At 54.9% G+C, this 21,598-nt stretch overlaps 1 protein-coding gene across 1 annotated transcript; it reads left to right on the top strand.

The window, feature by feature from the left end:
- The first annotated feature begins 221 nt into the window (after nt 1-221).
- Nucleotides 222-20,459, top strand: LOC122390292 (cytoplasmic aconitate hydratase-like). The gene is made up of 19 exons (XM_043383059.1): nt 222-543; nt 845-943; nt 6,544-6,710; nt 9,276-9,421; nt 10,005-10,028; nt 10,583-10,699; nt 12,748-12,817; nt 13,044-13,367; nt 13,584-13,755; nt 14,805-15,022; nt 15,468-15,627; nt 15,894-16,114; nt 16,412-16,568; nt 16,852-16,980; nt 17,239-17,345; nt 17,635-17,771; nt 18,041-18,311; nt 18,535-18,720; nt 18,955-20,459. Exons 1-19 carry the CDS (start codon nt 531-533, stop codon nt 19,063-19,065), a joined length of 2,829 nt encoding a protein of 942 aa, XP_043238994.1. The 5' UTR covers nt 222-530; the 3' UTR covers nt 19,066-20,459.
- The last annotated feature ends 1,139 nt before the right edge of the window (nt 20,460-21,598 follow it).

Raw genomic sequence — 21,598 nt, 5'->3', positions numbered from 1 at the left:
ACCTTGAAACAACAGCCAGCTGACAAAAATGAAAGAAATGAAGAACAAAGCAAGTTTCATTTAGATGCGCCAGAGTTGTATGCAGTTAGTTAGCTCCATACAGCTGATCTTTTGTAATTTGTTGGAGAGGAATCGGGGGGGTTGTAGCAAGGAGTAGTAAAGTAATCTTGGTAGCAAGGGTTGTAGGCAAGGGTTGTAGGAGGCGTAGGGGGCGTGTGGAGGTGGCTCGTCTTCCTTGGTCGTTCCGTTCGATCGGCCCGTGAGAAACCGGAAGTTCAACTTGTTGTTCATATAGGTTTGATCCAGGTCGCTCGGTTATCGGGTGATGAATTAACGTGGAGTGTTTCATAGACACAGTGTCTCATAACAATAAAGCACCGACGAATGTTTCGACTGCATCAACACGTGTGCCATTCAGTTACTAAATAATGCAGTCATTCTGTGGAATGTGAATATACTCTTCTGAAGTGATATCTGCAGTCTGCACTCTGCACCCTGTTAAAGCTGCATATTTCACAAATTACTTGGACATGGAGAGCTCGAGTAAGTATGATTGTCATGTCACACAATCTGAATCTAAATCAATTACCTACCTATCTATTGATCTTGCTATCATTACTGTGTTATTTGGCATGACTGGGAAATCTGTGCTTAGCAGTTCTTATGTAGGAAAAGAAACAGACTGTGAAGTGTGTGCCATAAACCAAAACTGTTCAAAGCTGAGTATGAAAATATATGGCTGTTAAACATATTACATAAATACATACCTATCAATTTTTCAGGTGATGCATGCATCAGTATATCATATGAATAGTTGCATACCTTTCACCATGACAATTTGCAGGTGCACCTCACCCATACCAGCACCTGGAGCGGGAGCTGGTTGTGGATGGTGCCACCTTCAGGTACTTCGACTTGGCTGGCCTCAATGACCCACGATGTGGTAAGTCCCTGCTGGGCAGGGAATGAGGAAAAAAATTGCTGATCAGAGTAGTGCTGCTGCCTTTAGTTTATATTATTTAGTTAACACTTATACCATTCCTTTTCTATCATTAACTCAGAATACCTCATCAGCAAATGCTTACCTAAATGAAGCATCACATTGATATTATTTGGATAAGGCACATCCATTATAATTTTGTTAAGCCTACTTCATTGGTGGATTACATTTATGGAGCTTATCTGTTTACTCAACTACCAATCTAATGGCTTGTTTGGAGGGTTGCGCTGTTTCAGTTGGTCTGGCCCAACCATCATCTGACCTCACACCGGTGACTCGCCCTCTACCCCACTAGCAGACGGTGTGGGTTGGCTGGCTCGGTTGGTTCCAGCCCAGTTTGGCCCCTTGGGTGCTCGCTGTCTGCTTCCGGCCGGTGCGACGCCACCGAGGCGATCTGAGCGGGTTATCGTACCAGTCGGTCCTCCGGCTCCAGGGGCGAGGTCTACGACACCGCGGCCGCCGCTGAACCGTGGTCATGGCTCGTGCTGGCGGAATGGGTCGGACCAAGAGCATGGGCGAGCGTGGCCGGGCCCTGGTCGAAACCGGATTAGGGGTTGTGCTTCATCGCTGTATGGATCTTGACGCTGCTGCAGTCTGCTGTTATAAGTTTTAAAAAAATGTTAATTGTGAAATATTTTACTTGTTCTCTTCACAAGAGATGGTTATTACTTATTGGTTATGCTGGCGTCTCAGGAGTTGATGCTCTGCCAAGTACCAATTTGATACGATTTACGGCGATTTTCAACCCTATCGGTACTTTGTTACTGAAGAAGATCAAGGAGTTTTGACTACTTCTGCAACCATAATAATACGAAGCTAAAATTCGTAGCTTGAGATGCCATACATTTCCTTGACTTGCATAGAGTTGAGGCGCCTGCGTCACTGGCCAACTCAATTTGGCATCACATATGGTGTGATTTCATCCATTGCTGGTAGCCGGTAGGCACATTCTCGTTCGTGACTTTCTGGTGTCTGGTGGTGTGCTCGTTTCTCCCTGCACCCCATTGTGGTTGCGCTGCCGGTAGCTCCTCTGTGCAGAGCTCTCTGTTTCTACCACCGCTCCAGCTATGTGCCGCCAGCCGTGTCTCAGACGGAGGCATTGGAGTGGTTTCAGTCAGGATCCTGTTGGACGAAGCATTTTTGGCGGCTACCGATACCCCGAGTGGTTTCAGTTTCCATAGCACACCCTTGTAGCTCCACACAGGAGGTAAACGATCGGCAAATGCACCGTGACGTCACTTCATCGGTAGTGAGGTCAGTGACCTTCGCCAGAACTCGGAGAGCGGCCGATGTTTGAGTGCCTTGGTCAGATGGCCGGGGACACAACCGACAGCACGAGGGTGAAGTCTGCTAGGTGACAGACGATATTTAGTGAAATGAAATCTCGTGGTATTCATTGTATTCTGTGATATAACTAAACAGGTGTATAAACTTCACGTTTTTTTCATACCCATGCTTATCGAGCACTGAAGCTGGCTGGGTCGATTCTATATTTGTGTGTCCGCTGTTATTACCAGTTGAGAGCTCAGCGCGCTAGCTCTGTGCGTGTGGCCCGGTTCGGGAACTGAGGTGGGGCGCTCAGCCTGGGGAGCAAGGGCGCGTGCGAGGAGCTGAGGCTATGGTCCCGGCTACCTGGGGAGGGGAGAGGTCCTGCCGGGTGGACGGTCCGAGCGACGCTATCAGACCCCCTGTCGTTATGTAAGGACCGGTCCGGCGGACCCCCCCCCCCCCCTGTCCCCTGTCGTGGGGACAGATATCAATCCGTAACAACGCTGTTTGAGTGGAAGGGCGGCAACACGATTAGGAGCTCCGTGAGGGGAGGGTAGGATAGCCCGGCGATTTGGTGGCCATGTTATTCAAAGTCAGGTATGAATTGAAGCTCCTGGATTATTTCCGTCTGGCGCCCCGTTTTCTTCTGGTCCGTTATCTGTCAAAAGAAACACACATTCACAGACGTTTCAAACCCTCAAGGACACAGCCATTTATGGACCATAAAAGATTGTGGTTTTCGGACTGCGGTGCTGCCGGGTGACACTGTCGTGTTTGTGGGCGTACGGCTGCTGATTGATGCTGTTGCCACCAACGCCACAACCGCTCCGAGCCTCTTGCCTCGGCCGTGGGACGCTGTTGCGGGCGTTGGACCACGCGGTGGTGGGTCGCCTCGGGGTCGGGCTGGCTAGGGACGTCGTTCACATGCATTCCTCCTGATCGGTGCAAGCCATGATATTGCGTGGTAGCCACGGTAGTGCGGTTAATGGCGGTTTTCCGGCCCAGTGCGTGATTTTTAGTTTAGTTGTTAGGAGACGGATGTAAAGGGAGTGCGGCGTAGTTGTCTGTTTCTGGCCACATTGCGTCAGGGTCCGACCCTGGCAGCTGGCTGGACGGTGGGAGGGGAGTCGGACGGTGGTCGCCAGCCGCCGGGGGTGGCCACGACTTCCGGCCCTCGGCTTCACCCACCCTGCCCGTCCCGCGGTCACTGTCACTGTCTGCGGGACATCGACCGCTAGTTGTGGGCGGGCTGGATAATACCGACGCCACAATCCGTTTCCTTATAGATATTTCATGGTTTTAATTCGTTTCTCATCGGCCTCTAAATAGTGTGCCTTTTGACGCCTCGTCGGCATGTCACATCAATTAGTTGGCACCTGAGCGAGTGCGCCGTATTTGCTGCCCACACCTGTGTCGACCTTGTCAGCTGGGCCGCCGGACTGCCTGATGGCTCGCGGAAAATGACTAATGACCCCTGACGAGAAGGGCGCCAGACATTCATGCTAGACTGTTCTACGCCTTATATGATATCAGACAGATTTAGTACGGAAAACGTAATATTTGTTAAATTAGTAATGGGACATTGACTGCCGCACATTTCCGTTGTAAACTACCGCTGCCTGAAGTTGTGACATGCAGTGCTTTGCGGCTTAGTCTCATTCGCGGTGTCGCTCAGTCCTCTTTAGTATAGCCTGCCTTTATCCACGCGCGAATCATACTGGCCAGAACCTGAGTGCGTCAGCTTTCCGAAGAAACCAAACAAATCACCATTGCATATTGCGGAATATTTGTAGGTACCTTTGTTGTATCTGTTGGTATCCAGTACGGATGTCCTCGGCGTGTGCGTATTGTGCTCGATGCTTTGTGTATGGGCCATGGGGCCACCGCCACGTCGATGGTTAATTTTCCGTAACTCGTCTGTCATAGGAACATTGGCGGGCAGTATGAGCTTCCAGTGTCGACGGAAGTGTGCGTGTACAACATTGCCGTACTTTGGCTAGCGCCGTTGTCGTTTTGGACGCCCCACCCCGGAGTTGTGATAGCAGCTGGCTGCGATCGAACTCTGTTATTCTTCACTCTGTTTCGCCTGCTGTTACTTTCGGCGTCTCTCGGCCCTCAAGCCAGGCTCGGCTAAGCAATGATCATGAATAGGAAGAAACGAGATATTTGCACGTAGTCATCAATTTTCTAGGTCCAAGGAAAGAATGATCTACGGTGAACCAGTCCAGACGCCTGCCCCGCTCCAGCACAGGTCACAACGGAGGCCGTGCGGTAAAGGGTTGGCCACACCTGCCACTCCTTTTCTCACTGCTAGCAGGTCGAGAGGAGGGGCGTGCCGCTGCCTATATTGTATAGCGCTCCATCGTGAGCTGGCCGCTGCATCGGCGCATATTCGCAGCGAGGAGGACAACGCCTGGGCATGATCTGTGTGAGCTCATGCCTCCTGTTGGCTTCGATTTGATGCATTCATCACATCACAGTAATTCTTTTTTTTTAATAATTCAACAGCCTCATTCGTTCTCAGTTCGTGGTGTTCATTACACGTGCCCGCTCGAAGACCGGTGACGCTCCTGACTACGTCATATCAGGACAACGGCAAAAACTTATCTGTGCCACGCTTATCTCGAATACCATGCCGGTAAAAAAGTATCCTTGACGTTTTGACCATGTTCTCCGATGCGACAGACTGAGTGCGTCACGCGACTGAACTCTGTCAGTGCTATCAGCCATTGTGCGGCGCTCCTGGCATCTCCCCCTCCCCAGCTCAGGGGTCTGGTCTGGACCGTGTGATCTGCGCTGTCGAGTTGCCGGGACCTCGTCCTTCTCCCCTCACCGCACCTTGCCGTGCCGCCGGGTCAGTCCATGAGACGGTCGGACTGGGAATGTACCGCCGTTATCGAGTCTTCAGCATACTTCTGACAGCGGCCGGCGTCATACAGCGGACAGGCGGCGGCGGTACGCCTCGGTTTCTACGACGTGGAGAATGTTTATGAATTGGTCAGGTCAGCATTCCGCAGGGCCATGTTTGAGTATGACGGATGAGGCGTTCGTGCTCTCCGGCGAGCGCTCTGGCTCCGTAGTTTGTTGGCTCGATGTGTATGAGAGGGGCCGGCGGTTGCGTCAGCCTCCCGGTGGCGGTCGGACCGCCGGCGGCTGTTTTTATGCCGGTGCGCCGCCGAGTGCCGACTGCCTCGGCTCTGCCCCCGCTCGGCCCGGCCGCCGGCACAGCTGGAGCTCGGTAGGAGGGGGGGGGGGGGGGAGGTCATGGCACGAACAGCTGACCCCGGGACGGGGTACGGGCCCCTGATGTGACATGACCGGGATGTGAATGGGCTATGAGGTGATGGCAATATTCATAACTCGGTTGTACTGAATACACCAAATATACTATGCATAATGATTATTGCAACTTTTAATGTTGTCACGCCGAACAACAAACCACACTACCCTGCCTTCCAAATACTCCCGGCCATTGAGTTAGCTACTTCTACGAGCGGCTAGTTCATGTGCTTTGCATGGGTTGTAAACTTCTGCAAAAATGTGACTTCCCCTAAACGTCCGTGTCGCCTTCGGCGGCGGTATCAGTATGCAAGACTGACAGTTTCCTTGGCGTGAGGGGGTGGTTACTGGTTACTGGTTACTGGTTATACAATGTGCAGCAACTTGCCATTCCGTGCGGAGGATCTATGCCATGCCACTGGCACGTCAGTGGCTCCCCAGGATGGATTACCATGGGCCTGTCAGTTGTTGCCAAGTGACCGAGTCCTGTTACGGTGTTCCCGACATGTCGTTTGTGCCTCCGCAGTTACACCACTGTTTTGTAATGTGCATGTTAAAAGCCGGCTACGGTGGAGCAGTCAGCAGCAGCTTGAGTCTGCAGCGGGCGCGGCAACGAGGCCGACCGCTGACCGCAGTGCTGTGTTTCGGTGCGGCTGTGTCCTGTGCTGACCGTTTGAGTCTGCAGCGGGCGCGGCAACGAGGCCGACCGCTGACCGCAGTGCTGTGTTTCGGTGCGGCTGTGTCCTGTGCTGACCGTTTGAGTCTGCAGCGGGCGCGGCAACGAGGCCGACCGCTGACCGCAGTGCTGTGTTTCACAGTGCGGCTCTGTCCTGTGCTGACCGTTTGAGTCTGCAGCGTGCGCGGCAACGAGGCCGACCGCTGACCGCAGTGCTGTGTTTCCGTGCGGCTGCGGTGATCCGCCCTCCGCTGACCGCTGTTTCTCGATGTGTGAGCGGCTGCCGTTCCCTGACCGCCGCGTCCTCCCGCTGTTTCAGAGCGGCTGCCGTTCTCTGTGCGCGTGCTGCTGGAGGCGGCGGTGCGCTGCTGTGACGGCGTCCAGCTGCAGCGGGCCGATGTGGAGGCACTGCTCGACTGGCGCCGGCTCACCGACGCCGGCCAGCCCGTCCACGTGCCCTTCAAACCGGGACGCGTCATACTGCAGGTCAGACGCGGGGAGTGGAGCGTAGACAACAGACATGAACCGGTACTTGTCCAGATCCGACCCGCTTTGACCCGACCCGATTAGCCAGGTTCAATGCTTGTGTTCTGGACTGACCCGGTTCGATATGATTGAACCTCACCTGACCCAGTCGACATGGCCCTATCTGCCGTGGGCAATTTGCACAAAATCCAGTGTCCCGAAAAAGTCAATGCTAAGTTTAACAGTGTTTAAGCTTGGGCCCATTTTGGGAGCGGTCTGTATGACTGTTTGCCGCCCCCCCCCCCCCACGCTATCTGTTGTTGTCTGCCAGTGGACATTGATACTCGAGTGTGACGGGCCCCAGAGCACTCCACGGTACCACGGCGTCTCGGCGCCCGTAAGGGGCCGCACGGGACCGGCCGCCTGTCTCTGACTGGGGCTGTCTCTGACTGGGGCTGTCTCTGACTGGGGCTGTCTCTGACTGGGGCTGTCTCTGACTGGGGCTGTCTCTGACTGGGGCATGTGCCGAGGCAGATCCGCTGCTGCGAGACGGGTGGCGAGTCGGCACGGGGCAAGACGCACTGTCGAATCGCTTCAGTATGGGCAAAGGCGTGTAGCGAAACAAGCGAACCCGTTCCTATTGCTATTTTGCCTGCTAGTACTTTTTTGTTGCATATTAAGTATGTACTATTTACGAACATCTGTCGAGCTCTCATGTAACTATACCAATGCCTACATATTTTCATGGCATTTGATACCCGTCATGCTAGTGCTCGGCTCCAGTATGACCTCGTTATTTAACCCTATTCCTGGCGGGCTCCGCCGGGACAAGAAACTGGCGGGGGGGGGGGGCCGATTCGGCCCCCCTTTAGATCTCAAAAACTACACATCGCAGCGACAAACGGCGAACGGCGTTTGATAGGTCGTTTAAAGATCTACAATTTTTACATAAAACATTTTCAGGTCAGGTCAATATTGAGGTCACCAGAGGTCATCAACGATAAAATGTTTTGGAATTAGTTACCTATATAACTTTTAAACTAAGAAACATAGAGACATAAAACCAATACATTTTTTGTTGCTCTCGCCGAGGCGATGCGAAATAAGTATGTGATGACCTTCACAGGTCAATTTGAAATTTGACCTGAGGTCAAGGTCAGGTCATTCATCAATGAGGTTGCGGGATATGGTCATGCTGCATACCAAACGACGCGCCTTGACCAGGCGAGCAGTTTGGTACCACTTACAAGTCTTTAGCACCATCATGTCGTGATTTATTGACAGAAAAACGATTTATGACGTCACATGACCTCAGATGACCTTTGCCGGTGCCCCTGTCAATTAGCGGCACCAGGATCATCACCGATGAGATAATCTTCCATAATACTGAAAGAATTGGGTGGTTTTGACTCGTTTACACGAAGCAGGAGGCGTTTCAATATTTTCCCATAGGCTTGCAATGTAAAGGTCACGAGTCTGGCCTGACCTCAGGTCACAGATATGAAAATTCTGAGATATAAAAATTGCACATACTGGTACCCTAACTAAAGCCTGAAGAGAAGAAATTGATCGGTCAAAAACTCTAGCTCTGGCGTGATTGCAAACTTTTCTGAGGTAGGGTCACCAAACCGCCTCTGGTGACCTGACCTGAGGTCAGATCAACTCAAAATTTTCAGAAATGTTGCGTAAAAGCCTTTTAGGAAAAGTCAGAAAATTTGAGCTTCCTAGCTCAAAGCGTTTGGGAGAAATAACAAAAAAACCTCAGGGGGGGGGGGGGCTCCTGAGGGCCCCCCCCCCCGCCAGGAATAGGGTTAACACTGTGTCTGCTGAATATATCATGCCATCGGCTGTGTCCGCCCAGATTGGCACCCAGTGCACATACGTCACCGGCTGTACCATAAACAAGTCCTGCCCGCCCGGTCCCCCTCCAGGCCGGTGTGTGCTAATGACCTGCCGACGTCACCGCAGGAGACTCTGTTTCGGGTGCCGGGGAGGAGTTGCAGACTGTTTGTGCTACCGGCGCTGGCACTGACAGGGAACATGTCCAACCAGAGTGTCCACCTCCCTGAGAGCAGTGTTAGCCATTAGCTGGAGTGGCAATGAAGTGATGTGAATTCCACGAATGGATAATGTCATTCGTGATGCTCCAGAGATTTCTAGAGCAGGATTTGCCTTAGATTGCTGTTGTCCGTTACTCAATAAGGGAAGGGTGTGACGTAGGAGATATAGACCGAAACTGCAGGAGATTGATGAAATGTGTGCGACTCAAATTTCCCGGGAGCTCAGGAAAAGCTTAAAATGTATTAACTGTAAGGGATTTTTCTTGCAAAATAGAGTCGCATATTCATGACTTTGAATGAGAAGAAACGTCTGCCTTTCAAATGGAGATTTCGTGTCGTTTCTCTGGAATCAATATCACAACGTGGGATATTCGTACATGCGAACTTGTTCGGCGTCCACTACGGAGTTGCACACCAGCCCTCACAAAAAAACCCTCTCCCTGCCGTTAGTGTGCACCATAGTTAACCCCTCCCTCCCTCCTCGCTGTACCGTGACACCGTCCCCCCCCCCCCTCCCTGCCGACAGGACTTCACGGGCGTGCCGGCCGTGGTGGACCTGGCCGCCATGCGGGAGGCGGTCCGTGACCTGGGCGGTGACCCGGCCCGGGTCGGACCCATCTGCCCGGCCGACCTGGTCATCGACCACTCGGTCCAGGTCGACTTCTCACGGGCGTAAGTACCGGGGGGAGAGGGGGGGGGGCTAACTTCTTTTCTCACGCGCGTACGTACGGGGGGGGGAGGGGGTAGGCTATGAAGTAATAACGGACTACAGTACCGGGGGACGGATAAAGTTCTGAGGTGGACGCAGCGAATTGGTCCGATGATGGGCCTTCCGAAGGATTGCGACGGAACTTCTTTTTACCGCAACGTGCACAGCTTCCTGGTTAGGTATGTCAGCGATTTGGTGTATATTTTCTAACTGTAGAGTGCGTGTTGTTTGTCCGCTGTATCAGACTGTCGTTATAAACTTTGCGGTACCCCTCAATGCCACATCGTGAACCGCTGAACTACTTATATCGTGTCTATGAGTACGACTTTGGAGCCGGCCGGCATCTGGTTGGTCCTGTCCTGCCCCACCGTCCGCCGGCACACCGGTGCATTGTGCACCGATCACGCGACCACGGCCTGACATTGAGACAACTCGGGCGGCCCCGCTACTCAGCCGCGTCACTTTATTGTTTCTCGCACGGTCTGTTTGTTGATTGGGCCTCCCTGTCAGCTGGGTTTTCTGTTTGTTGGTTGGACGTGGCGAGAGGTGTATCAAATGGGAGCCGTCCCCGCCGGGTTCGGGTTTCCAACCCCCCCCCCCCCCCCCAGTTGACCGAATATGTGGCGAAATGTCGTGGTATTTATGCGGTAACTCAGTGTGAAGACGGATCATATGACGGTACCTGTGTTCTGTTTCAGCGTGGGTCAGCCGACCCCTGGTCGCTCCACCCCGGCCCCCTCCTCCGGCACCAGCGGCCGGCCCGTGCACGACATCGAGGGTGGCGCCGGCTCGGGTCGGTCGGCGTTTGCGCGCCGCGCGCAGGCCCGTGTCAGGAAGCCGGTGCGCGCCTCCTCTGCCACTGCCTCCTCCCCGTCCACCGGTGCGCCGGCCGAGCCGCCCGAGGCCGCCCCGGCCGCGGCACCGGAGCCGGCACCGGCAGCAGACCCCGCGCCGGCGGAGCCCCGGCCGGCCGCCTACCGTCCGCCGCACCGCCGGCAGCCGCCCGCGGCCGGCGCCGAGCCGCCGCCTCCCTCACTGCGACCACCGCCGTACCGACCGCCCCAGAGGCGGGCGGCGGCGGCCACTGGCGGCGCGGGCGACAAGGAGAAGGAGTGCACCAGCAGGAAGGACGGCCAGTGCGCCTGTAAAAAGGTGGACCAGCTGCAGCTGCCCGCCTGCGGCGTGCCGGCCGCGCCCATCAAAGACGAGATCTGCCCCTTCCACGAGGAGGAGTCGGCTTTGTGAGTAGGAGAGGGACCCCAGGGAACCGAGCATGAGTGGGAATTGACGAACGCAGGTCTGCAGCAGATGGGTAGCAATGGCTGCCTGCTGTACAGGGTGTCTCAAAAGCCCGTTGACACCTTTTCCATGCCAGTAAAGCATATAAGAACCAGTCAAAAATATAAGGCTTTGATGCCTATGTGTACATTAGACAAATATGCGTGTTTTGACAACGAATTCGGAATGTTGGAAACCAAGTCCTTTGCTGTAGCTCCAAAAATATTTGCCGATACCGATTTTTGTCGCTCCGTCAGCTGCCGGAGGCTGATAAAAGGTGACCTGCTTTCAAGCCTTTCTAGGGAAATCCCCTGTAGTTTCTGCGTCGGATTTAGGTTCGACGAGCTCCACGGCCACATCTGCTTCTCCCTGAGAGCCGACAGCTTGCATCGACACCATCCATGAGTATTTTGTAGGTATGATCTGGCACCAACTCCTTCACGAAGACTCATGGCGCCGACATCCAAAGCACCATTTTTCCTTTTCAAAACGACCCCATTCGTGAACAAACGGGAAGTGCCAGGGGTAAATTTTTCGCATCATATCGTTGCAAAATGTGTCGGCCGTCTGTTTCTGATGTACATTGTGCAAATTTTGCAATTCCCAAACGCTCGCCATGCCCCATGCCAAAACATGCGCTGGGTTGCGGAGTGTTTTCCTCAAGAGAGCTTCGGCCTTATAAACGGCCTAAGCCTGTATGTGGTCTTGTCGGGATTTTGTGTCTGAAAGAGAGCTATTCGTTCCAGATTTGCCTCTTGAAACTTCCTAGGATCAAACTTTACATTTATTTACCTTTTTGGGGGCCAAGTGTCCGTAACAATGACGATCTTTGTGCTATTTTCTTTAAAAAAAAATTCTAGCATTTGAGAAAATATGAAGAATTTTAAACGTTGTTTTGTCTTTTTTTACGATGACCTGCTATTTTTGGAACTGGGTAGCTTTTACTTGTGAGCTTCTTGCCAGTTTTTAATAGTTATGGCCGTATTTTCAGCTGCTTTCTGGCATACGAGTCTGCTGCCGTACGAGGGTCGTTCAAAACACCGTTAATCTGGGATGGTTTCGTCCTGGAAATTTTTTAGCCACCATTTTTTTTTTTAATGATCATCATGTTGTACCCATCCTCGCCGACACTTAACTATGCGTGTCAGTTCCGACCGAACCATTCCCGTTACTCCTGAAACAGAGAGTTTCACAACAGACCTGATTTTGCGACCCCCATTTTTATGCCTGACCCATGATAAGAGGTGAACCCTTTTTGTGAGCTCATGAAGGGTCGAACGCATTTGAAAATAATGACACTGCGTGAGGACGGTTGTTAACAATGCCCATGCAAAATTTCGACATTGAATTTTTTGTTGATTCAGAATTATTGACGAAAAAGCATGGCTGGTACGTGCCAACGAACTTTTGAGACACCCTGTATACATATATTCCACTGCTCAGTGTTCAGCTACCTTCCTAGTGTCACGTTCAACATCGCTGAAAAAAATGGTTGTTGAATACGGCGACTGCAGCTGTCATCATTCTTCTCTTCCCAAAGCGATGCTAAAAGCCATCGATCTGCATACATTGCAGACGGCTGACTTTTGCAGCATTGCGCAATCTGGCATCTGAGATGATTTCGTGACATGACGCCTGTCATTGGTATGTTTCTGATACTGCAGTCGAGTAACTGCAATGCATTACTGCAGTCGAGTAACTGCAATGCATTGACGGTTATTGGGGCGCATGGCAACAGCAGGATGCCTGCTCGCTTCTAGCAACCGTTGTGGAGTTTGGTCCCTTTGCAAGCTCAAGGCTACGCCGGTATCAGTCACGTATTTAGGACGATATTGCAAATCTGACTGAGTGGACGTCAAGTGCTCTGAGCCATATCTCGAGTATACGAGCGCTTCGTAGCGTCCTCCCTCCGTGGTGTTCTACTTTTTGCGGTTTGTTCCACTTCGATGTCACTGCGTACCCCATATGAAATCCATGACGTAAACGATGTAACCCGACATTCTTTTTTCAGCTCTGAGGCTTTAAGGAAGAACCAGGAGCTGGAATTCGACCGCAATAGCGAACGATTCCAGTTCTTGAAGGTAAGCCGTTCGGTTAAGCTACTGCTCGTATTTTATCCGCTCGTATTCCCCATATTACTAAACGTGTACAGATTATTTATGAATCGAACAATGGGCACCCTATTTGGTAAATATGTACTGGAAGTAAAGCTGAACGTGTTGTATTGAGTGAAATTGTTTAACCATCTTTGAAGTACTCTCGCAAATTACTTGCCAAGCCTGACGCCTTCCCCCGGCTCTCGGGCAGTGGGGCTCCCGGGCGTTCGCCAATATGCGCGTGGTGCCGCCCGGCTCCGGTATCGTGCACCAGGTCAACCTAGAGTACCTGGCGCGCGTCGTGTTCGACACGGACGGCCTGCTGCGACCCGACTCTCTGGTCGGCACCGACAGCCACACGACCATGATCAACGGCCTGGGCGTGCTGGGCTGGGGCGTGGGCGGGCTGGAGGCCGAGGCTGCCCTGCTCGGCCAGCCGGTCACCCTGCGGCTGGCAGAGGTGGTCGGCTACAGGATCACCGGCCAGGTCAACCCGCTGGCCACCGCCACAGACATCGTGCTCACCATTACCAAGGTGGGCGGCGAGCGAGGAGTTTTGTTGGCCGGATGAGAATTGGAGGTTGATTTGTGGGAGCGTGAGGCTGTTGGACAAAGTGACTTGCAAGCTGTTGCGGTCATGGAATGTTTGTGAGGCATTTGTCACAGCTGTATGCACATGAGTTACCAGTATTTACTGCAGCTGCGTGAACCATTGTCCGCTCATGAACTCCCCTCTCCGTTTTTCCGGCAGCATCTGCGCCAGGTGGGCGTGGCCGGCAAGTTTGTCGAGTTTTTCGGCCCCGGCGTGAGTCAGCTGTCGATCGCCGACCGGGCCACCATCTCCAACATGTGTCCAGAGTACGGGGCCACCGTCGGATTCTTCCCGGTGGACGAGCGCAGCCTCGACTACCTGGTCCAGACCGGTGAGAGGCGGCGGACGGGTGGACGGGAGTGGCGGGAAACACACGCTCAGGGGGAGGGGAGGGGATATCGTGGCACTGGGCTCGTTGGAACGCCGAAGCGATTGGCTCCGAGTTGATCTTGAGAAGAGTGGTTAAACAAATGACAGATAAAACTAGCTTTACCAGTTGAGCCGCGTTCTGTTTGCGGAATGCTAATGCCTCTTAGCTGTGAAAACAACGCCCGTGAGGAGTTGACATCACGTTTGGGTTCTGCTCCGATAAGCCGGTATCGCTCTCCGATGGCGATGACCTAGGTGTGTCCGGTATGGCGTGCGGCCGGCGTCGCTCGGTGCCACGCGGCCGATAAGACAGGCGGGTGGGCCGGCGTGGTTTCTGACCGCCGACGGGCGCGGTGTGTACGCACCGCGCTCGGCACAAGGCATTAAGTTCAGCTTCTCATCTTCATTGAGAATAACTACATGTTTTTTTTCAGAAAGGTCGGCCGCTCACGTGTCTTTTCCAGGACTTTGTCTGGCTGTCAATCCCAATATGGCTAGGCACACAGATCTGACGGACCCGTCTGCCTTTTCCGGTGTACTAACTCTCTGCTCCCCTTTGGAGTTAAACCATGTCTGCATGGAAAAGGGGCAAAACTTGCAGCACGATTCCACTGGCTTTGGTGGAACACTGACATGATAAAGATTGAGGACCTCCAGGCTCTGAGCTGATCTTGAAGGGCGGTTAACAAATAAGAGAAGCAGCTTTATCAATGGTGCAGTGCAGCCTCTCGTGTCTGCGCTACAGTCCCCTACCTGTAACCACCCGACCCCTCCCGTCCCGGTATGCCGCCTCAGAACCAGTCTCTCTGTCTGACCCGCCTCTGATCTCCATGCTATTCCCCTTTGTGGGCCGAGACGCCGACCTTGTGGCGGTGACGCGCCCCGTCCCCGCCTCTGAACCCCTGTCTGCCCGGTTCCCAGGCCGTGTCGCCGGCCGTATGGCGGTAATTCGCTCCTCCCCGTCACCGACGCCGGCTCTGACCCCCCCCCCCCCCCCTCTCCCGTCCCCAGGTCGGGACGCGGGCCGCGTGGCGGTGATGCGCGCCTACCTGTCGGCCGCCGGTCTGCTGCGCGACTACTCGGCCGCCGATCAGGACCCAGCGTTCTCGCAGGTGGTCGAGCTCGACCTGGCCACTGTGGTGCCGTCGGTCAGCGGGCCCAAGCGGCCGCACGACCGGGTGGCCGCCAGCCAGCTGAGGGACGACTTCACCAGGTGTCTGCCGGCCGAGGTGAGGCCGGCCGGAGGTGGGAGGAGGAGGGGAGGTCGGAGACGGGGCACGAGATGGACAGATGGATGCGCAATGGGCGACGGAGGGTGGCCGCAGTGTGAGAATTGTTGGAGGCTGCTTGGTAGGATGATATTTTGATGGTTATCTATAAAATCACAGTTGCAACCAAAGTCACATTAAAGTTAAAATTGGATCAGATTCAAAGCGTCCAATACCCGAAGCACGTTCTGTCAGGCTGATCGGCCGGAACCACTGCATTATGCTGCAGGCTGCCGATGGTTCAGCTGCAGTCATGATACCGGACCGGATGCCTGCCTCTGACAGTATCTGAATATGGTGACCGACTATTTCTGTTTGCGCTCGGCTGCGCTCTGAGGTACCGGACCGTGCACGGGGTCTGTCGAGTCTACCCCGACTGACTCCCACCCCGCCCCGCGTCCGTCAGGTGGGCTACAAGGGTTTCGGCGTGCCCGCGGAGCGGCTGGAGGCGCGGTGCGACATTCAGTTCGAGGGCGCCACCTACAGTCTGGGCCACGGCTCGGTGGTGATCGCCGCCATCACGTCCTGTACCAACACCAGCAACCCGAGCGTCATGCTGGGAGCAGGTGAGAGAGTAGCGACACCAGCACCATCATCAATAATATCACCAACTAATAACATCGCCTGGTAGTAAGAAGTAAGCACCATTCCAGTTGAACAACCCGAGGCATCTTCAAGTGCCTTTCCATTTTTGGACTTCGAATACAGGAAGTCCACCTGGTTTGACGGTAGTTAGGTGTTCAGTACCCGTTAGCTACAGGGTCCTCCTGGCGTGTCTCACACCCTACCGCCCCCCCCCCCCCCGCTCACCCCCCCCCCCCCGCTGCGCCAGGTATCCTGGCCAAGAAGGCGGTGGAGCGCGGCCTCTCGGTGCCGCCCTGGATCAAGACGTCGCTCTCGCCGGGCTCCGGCGTGGTCACCCACTACCTGCAGGACAGCGGTGTGCTGCCCTTCCTGCAGCGGCTCGGCTTTGGTATCGTCGGCTACGGTTGCATGACGTGCATCGGCAACAGCGGGCCGCTGCCCCGACCCGTGGTGGACGCCATCGAGCAGGTACATACGGGCGGGGCGCAGCGTGCATAGTGGATTGGTCGGTCGTCGGTTGTTTCTGCTGATGCTGTTCGTGTTTGTTTCCCTTTGGATTAATAACGAGATCGTTCGTACTTGTATCGATCCGGTAGCAAGGTTTGATGCAAATTAGATATACTTTAGCGAGGGTGGGGACAGTTTATGGCGACGTTCCGCTAGTTGGCGTGTGTTTCGCCATCAACCATGCTCCATATCTCTCGGCAGTCCGTCCCGCTGGCTCTCCGCTCGTCTCACCCCACACACGCCTCCGTACACCCACAGTGTAACCTGGTCTGCTGCGGCGTGCTCTCCGGTAACCGCAACTTCGAGGGCCGCGTGCACCCGCACGTGCGCGCCAACTACCTGGCCTCGCCGCCGCTGGTGATCGCCTACGCGCTGGCCGGCCGCGTCGACATCGACTTCGAGACGACGCCCATCGGTGAGGGGCGGGGTAGGAGCCGGGGAGAAGCCAGGGCGTAAGCTGATGGCATAGTGAAAGCGGCGGGATGGTGACCGTTTTATTATTTATGATGACAGATGTGAGCGTTTACGAGCTCTCTTAGAACGGCCCTCGGTTCACCACAAGCACAAACAGCCTTTAGGCCAGTTCCTAAGCTTCTGCCGCTCAGTGATGAAGGCGGTGTCCGCTGACGACTGTGTCCGCTGACGGCGGTGTCCGCTGACGACTGTGTCCGCTGACGGCCTGTGTGCCCGCGCCCCAGGCACCTCCCCCGACGGAGAGCCGGTGTACCTGCGCGACATCTGGCCCACACGGGAGGAGATCCATCAGCTCGAGTCCAAGTCGGTCATACCGGCCATCTTCGCCGACGTCTACTCGAAAATCACCAAAGGTATGATGACAGGCTCATGTTTCTTTTGAAATCACGTCATTGTGGTTGAATATTCCATGGGATGATGGCGTCGATGTGTCTTTTTCACGAGACGTTTCATGTATGAATTATTTTGCGGTTCGAGTACCGCTGCTGTATAACATCACAAGTGGGATGAGTGTCGCATAAATTATGGCTATGGCACGGCGCGATTCTCCTATCGTACAGTGGTCCGTTCGTTGAAAGTCAGCTGACCCCTGGCTGTTCCCGTCTGGGCAGGTAACGCCAGCTGGAACGCGCTGGAGGTGCCCGACTCGGCCACCTTCCAGTGGAGCGACCGGTCCACCTACATCCAGATGCCCACCTTCCTCCAGGGCATGACGCGGGTGAGAGACGGCGCAGAACTGTCCTGGCGCTGCCAAATGCCGTGTCGTGTGTCGGAATAAAATGTCAAATGTCACCTTGAGTGGCTACTGTGAGAACCGTCGGCGAATGACAAAAGTCAAAACGTGACAGTGACAAAAGCAATTAAATAGCAATACAAAAGTTGATCGTATTACGTTCATCTACCTTATTTACCCACCTTCCTCTTGTGAAGACGTTAGCCTGTTGCACCCCGCTAGTTTTGCCTCCGCCGGCCATCCTTGTGACTCGTTACCGTTACCCTCTGTACAGGCTCCGCCGGCGGTGCGGGGCATTGAGGCGGCGCGCGCTCTGCTGGTGCTCGGTGACGCCGTCACCACCGACCACATTTCACCAGCGGGCAGCATCGCACGCACCAGCCCGGCCGCCCGCTACCTCATCGAGATGGGGTGAGTGAGAGGGTCCGCCTACTAATTCGGCTTTAGATATGGGAAAGATCTTAGCAGGCTTTTCTCGCATTTTCGTCCGAAATTTAGCAAATCTACTTTGTGTTTCACCATTCGATTTGAATTCTAAACAACTGAAGTTTCAGCGCTGTTTAGTTTTTATTATTACTGCTCTCGATTTTGCTGTTGTCGTGTCGATCCTCTTTGATTGACAGCGCTTTGTCATAGACATCAACTCGTTCCTAACCGCTCCGCCTCTCCGTCTGCGTCAGTCTGACGCCGCGCCAGTTCAACTCGTACGGCTCGCGGCGCGGTAACGAGGCGGTCATGGTGCGCGGCACGTTCGCCAACATGCGACTGGCCAACGGGCTGCTGGCGGCGCCGGGGCCGCGCACCGTTCACCTGCCGTCCGGCGCCGTCCTGGACGTGTTCGACGCGGCCCAGCGCTACCGGCGCGACGGCACGCCGCTCATAGTACTGGCAGGGGCCGAGTACGGCTGCGGCAGCTCCCGCGACTGGGCCGCCAAAGGACCCGCACTGCTGGTGAGTCGGGAGGGGACGGCTGTGGGAGACCCGCCGGGACTGGGCCGCCAAGAGACCCACTGCTGTTCAGTCTGGATGGAGGGAGGGAAGGAACGGGTGCCCCAGAGGCTGTTCAGCCTGGCCCGGGGAAGGGAACCGTCCTGACTTGTCATTCCATCCGTTCGCTAACTCTCTCTCTCTCTCGCTGCGTGCTCCGCCGTCTGACCGTCCGTCTCTCCGGCAGGGCGTGCGGGCGGTGCTGGCGGTGTCATTTGACCGCGTACACCGCAGTAACCTGGTCAGCATGGGCGTCTTGCCGCTGCAGTTTCTGCCCGGACAGTCGGCCAAACAGCTGGGACTCAGCGGACGGGAGACCTTCAGTATAGCACTGCCGAGCGACCTCGCACCGCGGTCCACAGTCACAGTCACGGTGAGATGTAACACTCGATCGAACCACACCACCCACACTCCACAGTTGGGTAACGGTCAGTCATGTGAGACTCAAGCCGTCAGAGGCATACCCTGAATAAACGCTACCGTTCCCAGTGACGGTCAGTGTCAGAGATCGCCCACCGTTTGCCTCTGCCTCTCACCGCCTTCTCAATGTTTCCCGCCACCACACACTCTACAGCTACCTCTAACCCTCCCCTCTCCATTCCGGCAGACGGACGACGGCCGCAGTTTCCCGATGACGGCCCGACTGGAGACGCAGACGGAGATCTCCTGGTACCGGCACGGCGGCCTCCTCAGGTACATGGTGCGCCAGCTGCTCTGACGAGCCGCGCGCTGCTAGGCTGCGCTACACACGTCACAGGCAGGCCCGTGACAAAGTGTGACGCCCCGTGACACACTGTGACGCCCGTGACACTGGTGATGACGTGTAACGTGTGGTGACGCGCTGACGTCGCCCAGTGCCATCAGCAGTTGGCGACGGATTAGTTCCAACAGCCGCAGAGGCAGGCACATCCCGTCCGTCTTTCCCCGGCCAACGGTTAGGGAGGGCTATGACCACACCAAACTCTCAGAGACAGGGAACAGAGGGCGCTGGCTTGACATGGAGTGAGATCGGGGCGCGATGCGGGGCGGGCCAGGACGTGTGAGGGAGTTGTCACTATGCACACAGCCATTGCCGAGTTCAGAGGCTAGGTTGGGCGGGACCCGGACGGCCAGTGGACAGTGGACACGTAAGACGAGACACCGGCGGTTACGATAGGGGTGACACTGGCACGGGGAGACATTGGCGACAGGACGAGGGGAATATTGATGGAAGGGAGAGGGAAAAATTGGGTGGAGAACCAGACAAGATTGACGGGAGGGCGAGGGGGAGATTGACGGAGCGGGAGATTGACGGCGGGATAAGGAGAAGATTGGCACCGGGAAGAGTCGTCAGTGGACAGGCCAGACCTTCACCGGCTAGGGCTGCTGTCCCCTGCTGACGTGCAGGCATACGTTACCATCCAGGCAGCGAGTATTACTGCGTGAACTGTGAACCTGTTCAGGACTTCTCAGCTGCGCTCATAGCAGTCCGCGGATTTCACCAGGGACCAGTACGGGCGCCAGCCGGTCCGACACATCAGTATCAGACTTGTGTGAGTGTATGTGCTTGTGTGTAAACGTGTCGCTAGTGTGTTTTGCGAGGATGTAAACGCGATTTTGTGCCATCGATGAGAGATAATTAGTTTGGCGAGTGTCGTTGGACCAAGGCGGAAGGTATTTTGTCCGGTCTTGTGCGAAGTGAAGGAGCTGGCCTCGAGTTTTGTCCCTATGTTGCGTCACCCAGTGTATCCGTGTACTTATGTGGTGAAGTCTTCTGCAGTTGTTAAGTTTTTGACCGATGCCTTTGATGCTGCCGCGTTTGATTTGTATCATATTGCTCGGTGCCTTTCATTGTACCGGGCGCGCTGGAGGAGCGCCGTGCCGGCTGCTGCCACTAAACAGGTGCTGTATCCGAAATGTGACCGCGGTGACTGGTGAGCTGCCTGTGGTGTCGGCGTTCTGTCGGATTTGGAGCGTCGGTTGCGGCCTGTCCCGATTCGCGGGGGACGGGCCGGGCTCCGCGTCGGACCGAGTGTATCAGCTGGCGTCTGAGCGCACGGCGCCGCAGCTGCCCCGCTCTCTCCGTGTGCGTCTGTGTGTCTGGTAGAATATATTGGTGACTGCTGCACTGCATTAGTATCTGTGATGGCTGGTCGGATGATGCGTGAATCATTGTCGAGTCTCTGTGGCACTCAGACTGGAGCATCGCACTGCCAGCTCGACAGCTGATATCGTTCTCTATTTCCCACTACCGATAACAGATTTTGTGCTTGTACCGAGTACTGGCTGTTGACCGTGTGCATCATCGCACTATCTACGGTTTACCTGTCTCGCCAACAGTTCTAACTAGTAGCCCTTCCCGAATCAAAGGGCCGAGTCCCAAGCCTATGCCTATTATGAGTCAACGGGAGCCAGGATATTTAGTCTAGGGTCACCTGGCGCCAGTCAAGTGTTGACCTAAGCCGCCCGATTGGCCGTGTTTGTAAAGGGGCCGGCAGTTCAAACTCAGTGTTTGGTCATGGCGGCTGCGATATGATTTCGAACGCCGACGCCGGCCTGCGACCACACAATCTCGACTGGGACACACGGACGTGAACGCCGACCGCTGAGAGGCCAATGGTTCCTCGACGGGTCGGGGATCCCCAAGGATCCCCCAAACAGCGTTTTACTTATGAATCATGTATTACAAATAAAGCATCATAGGAAAAGGCTGCAGTTCGCTGTAGAACCTGGATTACGTACGAACAAGCTTTGTGATTTAGGGCCGCCCCACACGGGTGCGTTTTTCATGCGGTACGGTTGCGGTGCGGCTGCCGTACGTCAGGATGCGGCACCATGCGGCTACCGTGCGGCTGCCGCACGTCAGACATGCGGCACCATGCGGCTACCGTGCGGCTATCGTACGGCATCTTGCGTCGCCATGCGTCATCCATGCGGCGCGGTGCGGCGTCCATGCGATACGGTGCGGTTTCTTGCCACGAGTCGCGGCTGACAAGAAAAATAGGTTTTAAATACAGCAACGTACGCAAAGTTAAACAAATGATGTTTTAACATATCCTCTGTTGAATTCAGAGTCTAGCTAGCCCTTTTTCATGGTGAACTTTGACTGCTCCTAGTCAAAATATGTCAATCTGTGAGATGCTGTCCACAGTGCCGTGCGTCGCGTTGCGGAAAGTAGAAATGGTTCCTACTTTCCGCAACCCACCGCAAGCTGTCAGCCCATCAGTGCCCACACTCACTTTCGTCACATCGGTAGCCCGTCAATAATATTG

Source organism: Amphibalanus amphitrite, unplaced genomic scaffold, assembly GCF_019059575.1.
Source record: "Amphibalanus amphitrite isolate SeventyFive unplaced genomic scaffold, NRLGWU_Aamphi_draft 000020F_arrow, whole genome shotgun sequence".
NCBI classification, from domain to species: domain Eukaryota; kingdom Metazoa; phylum Arthropoda; class Thecostraca; order Balanomorpha; family Balanidae; genus Amphibalanus; species Amphibalanus amphitrite.
The sequence above is the reverse complement of the archived record's forward strand: the minus strand, read 5'-3'. Positions and strand labels throughout refer to the sequence as shown.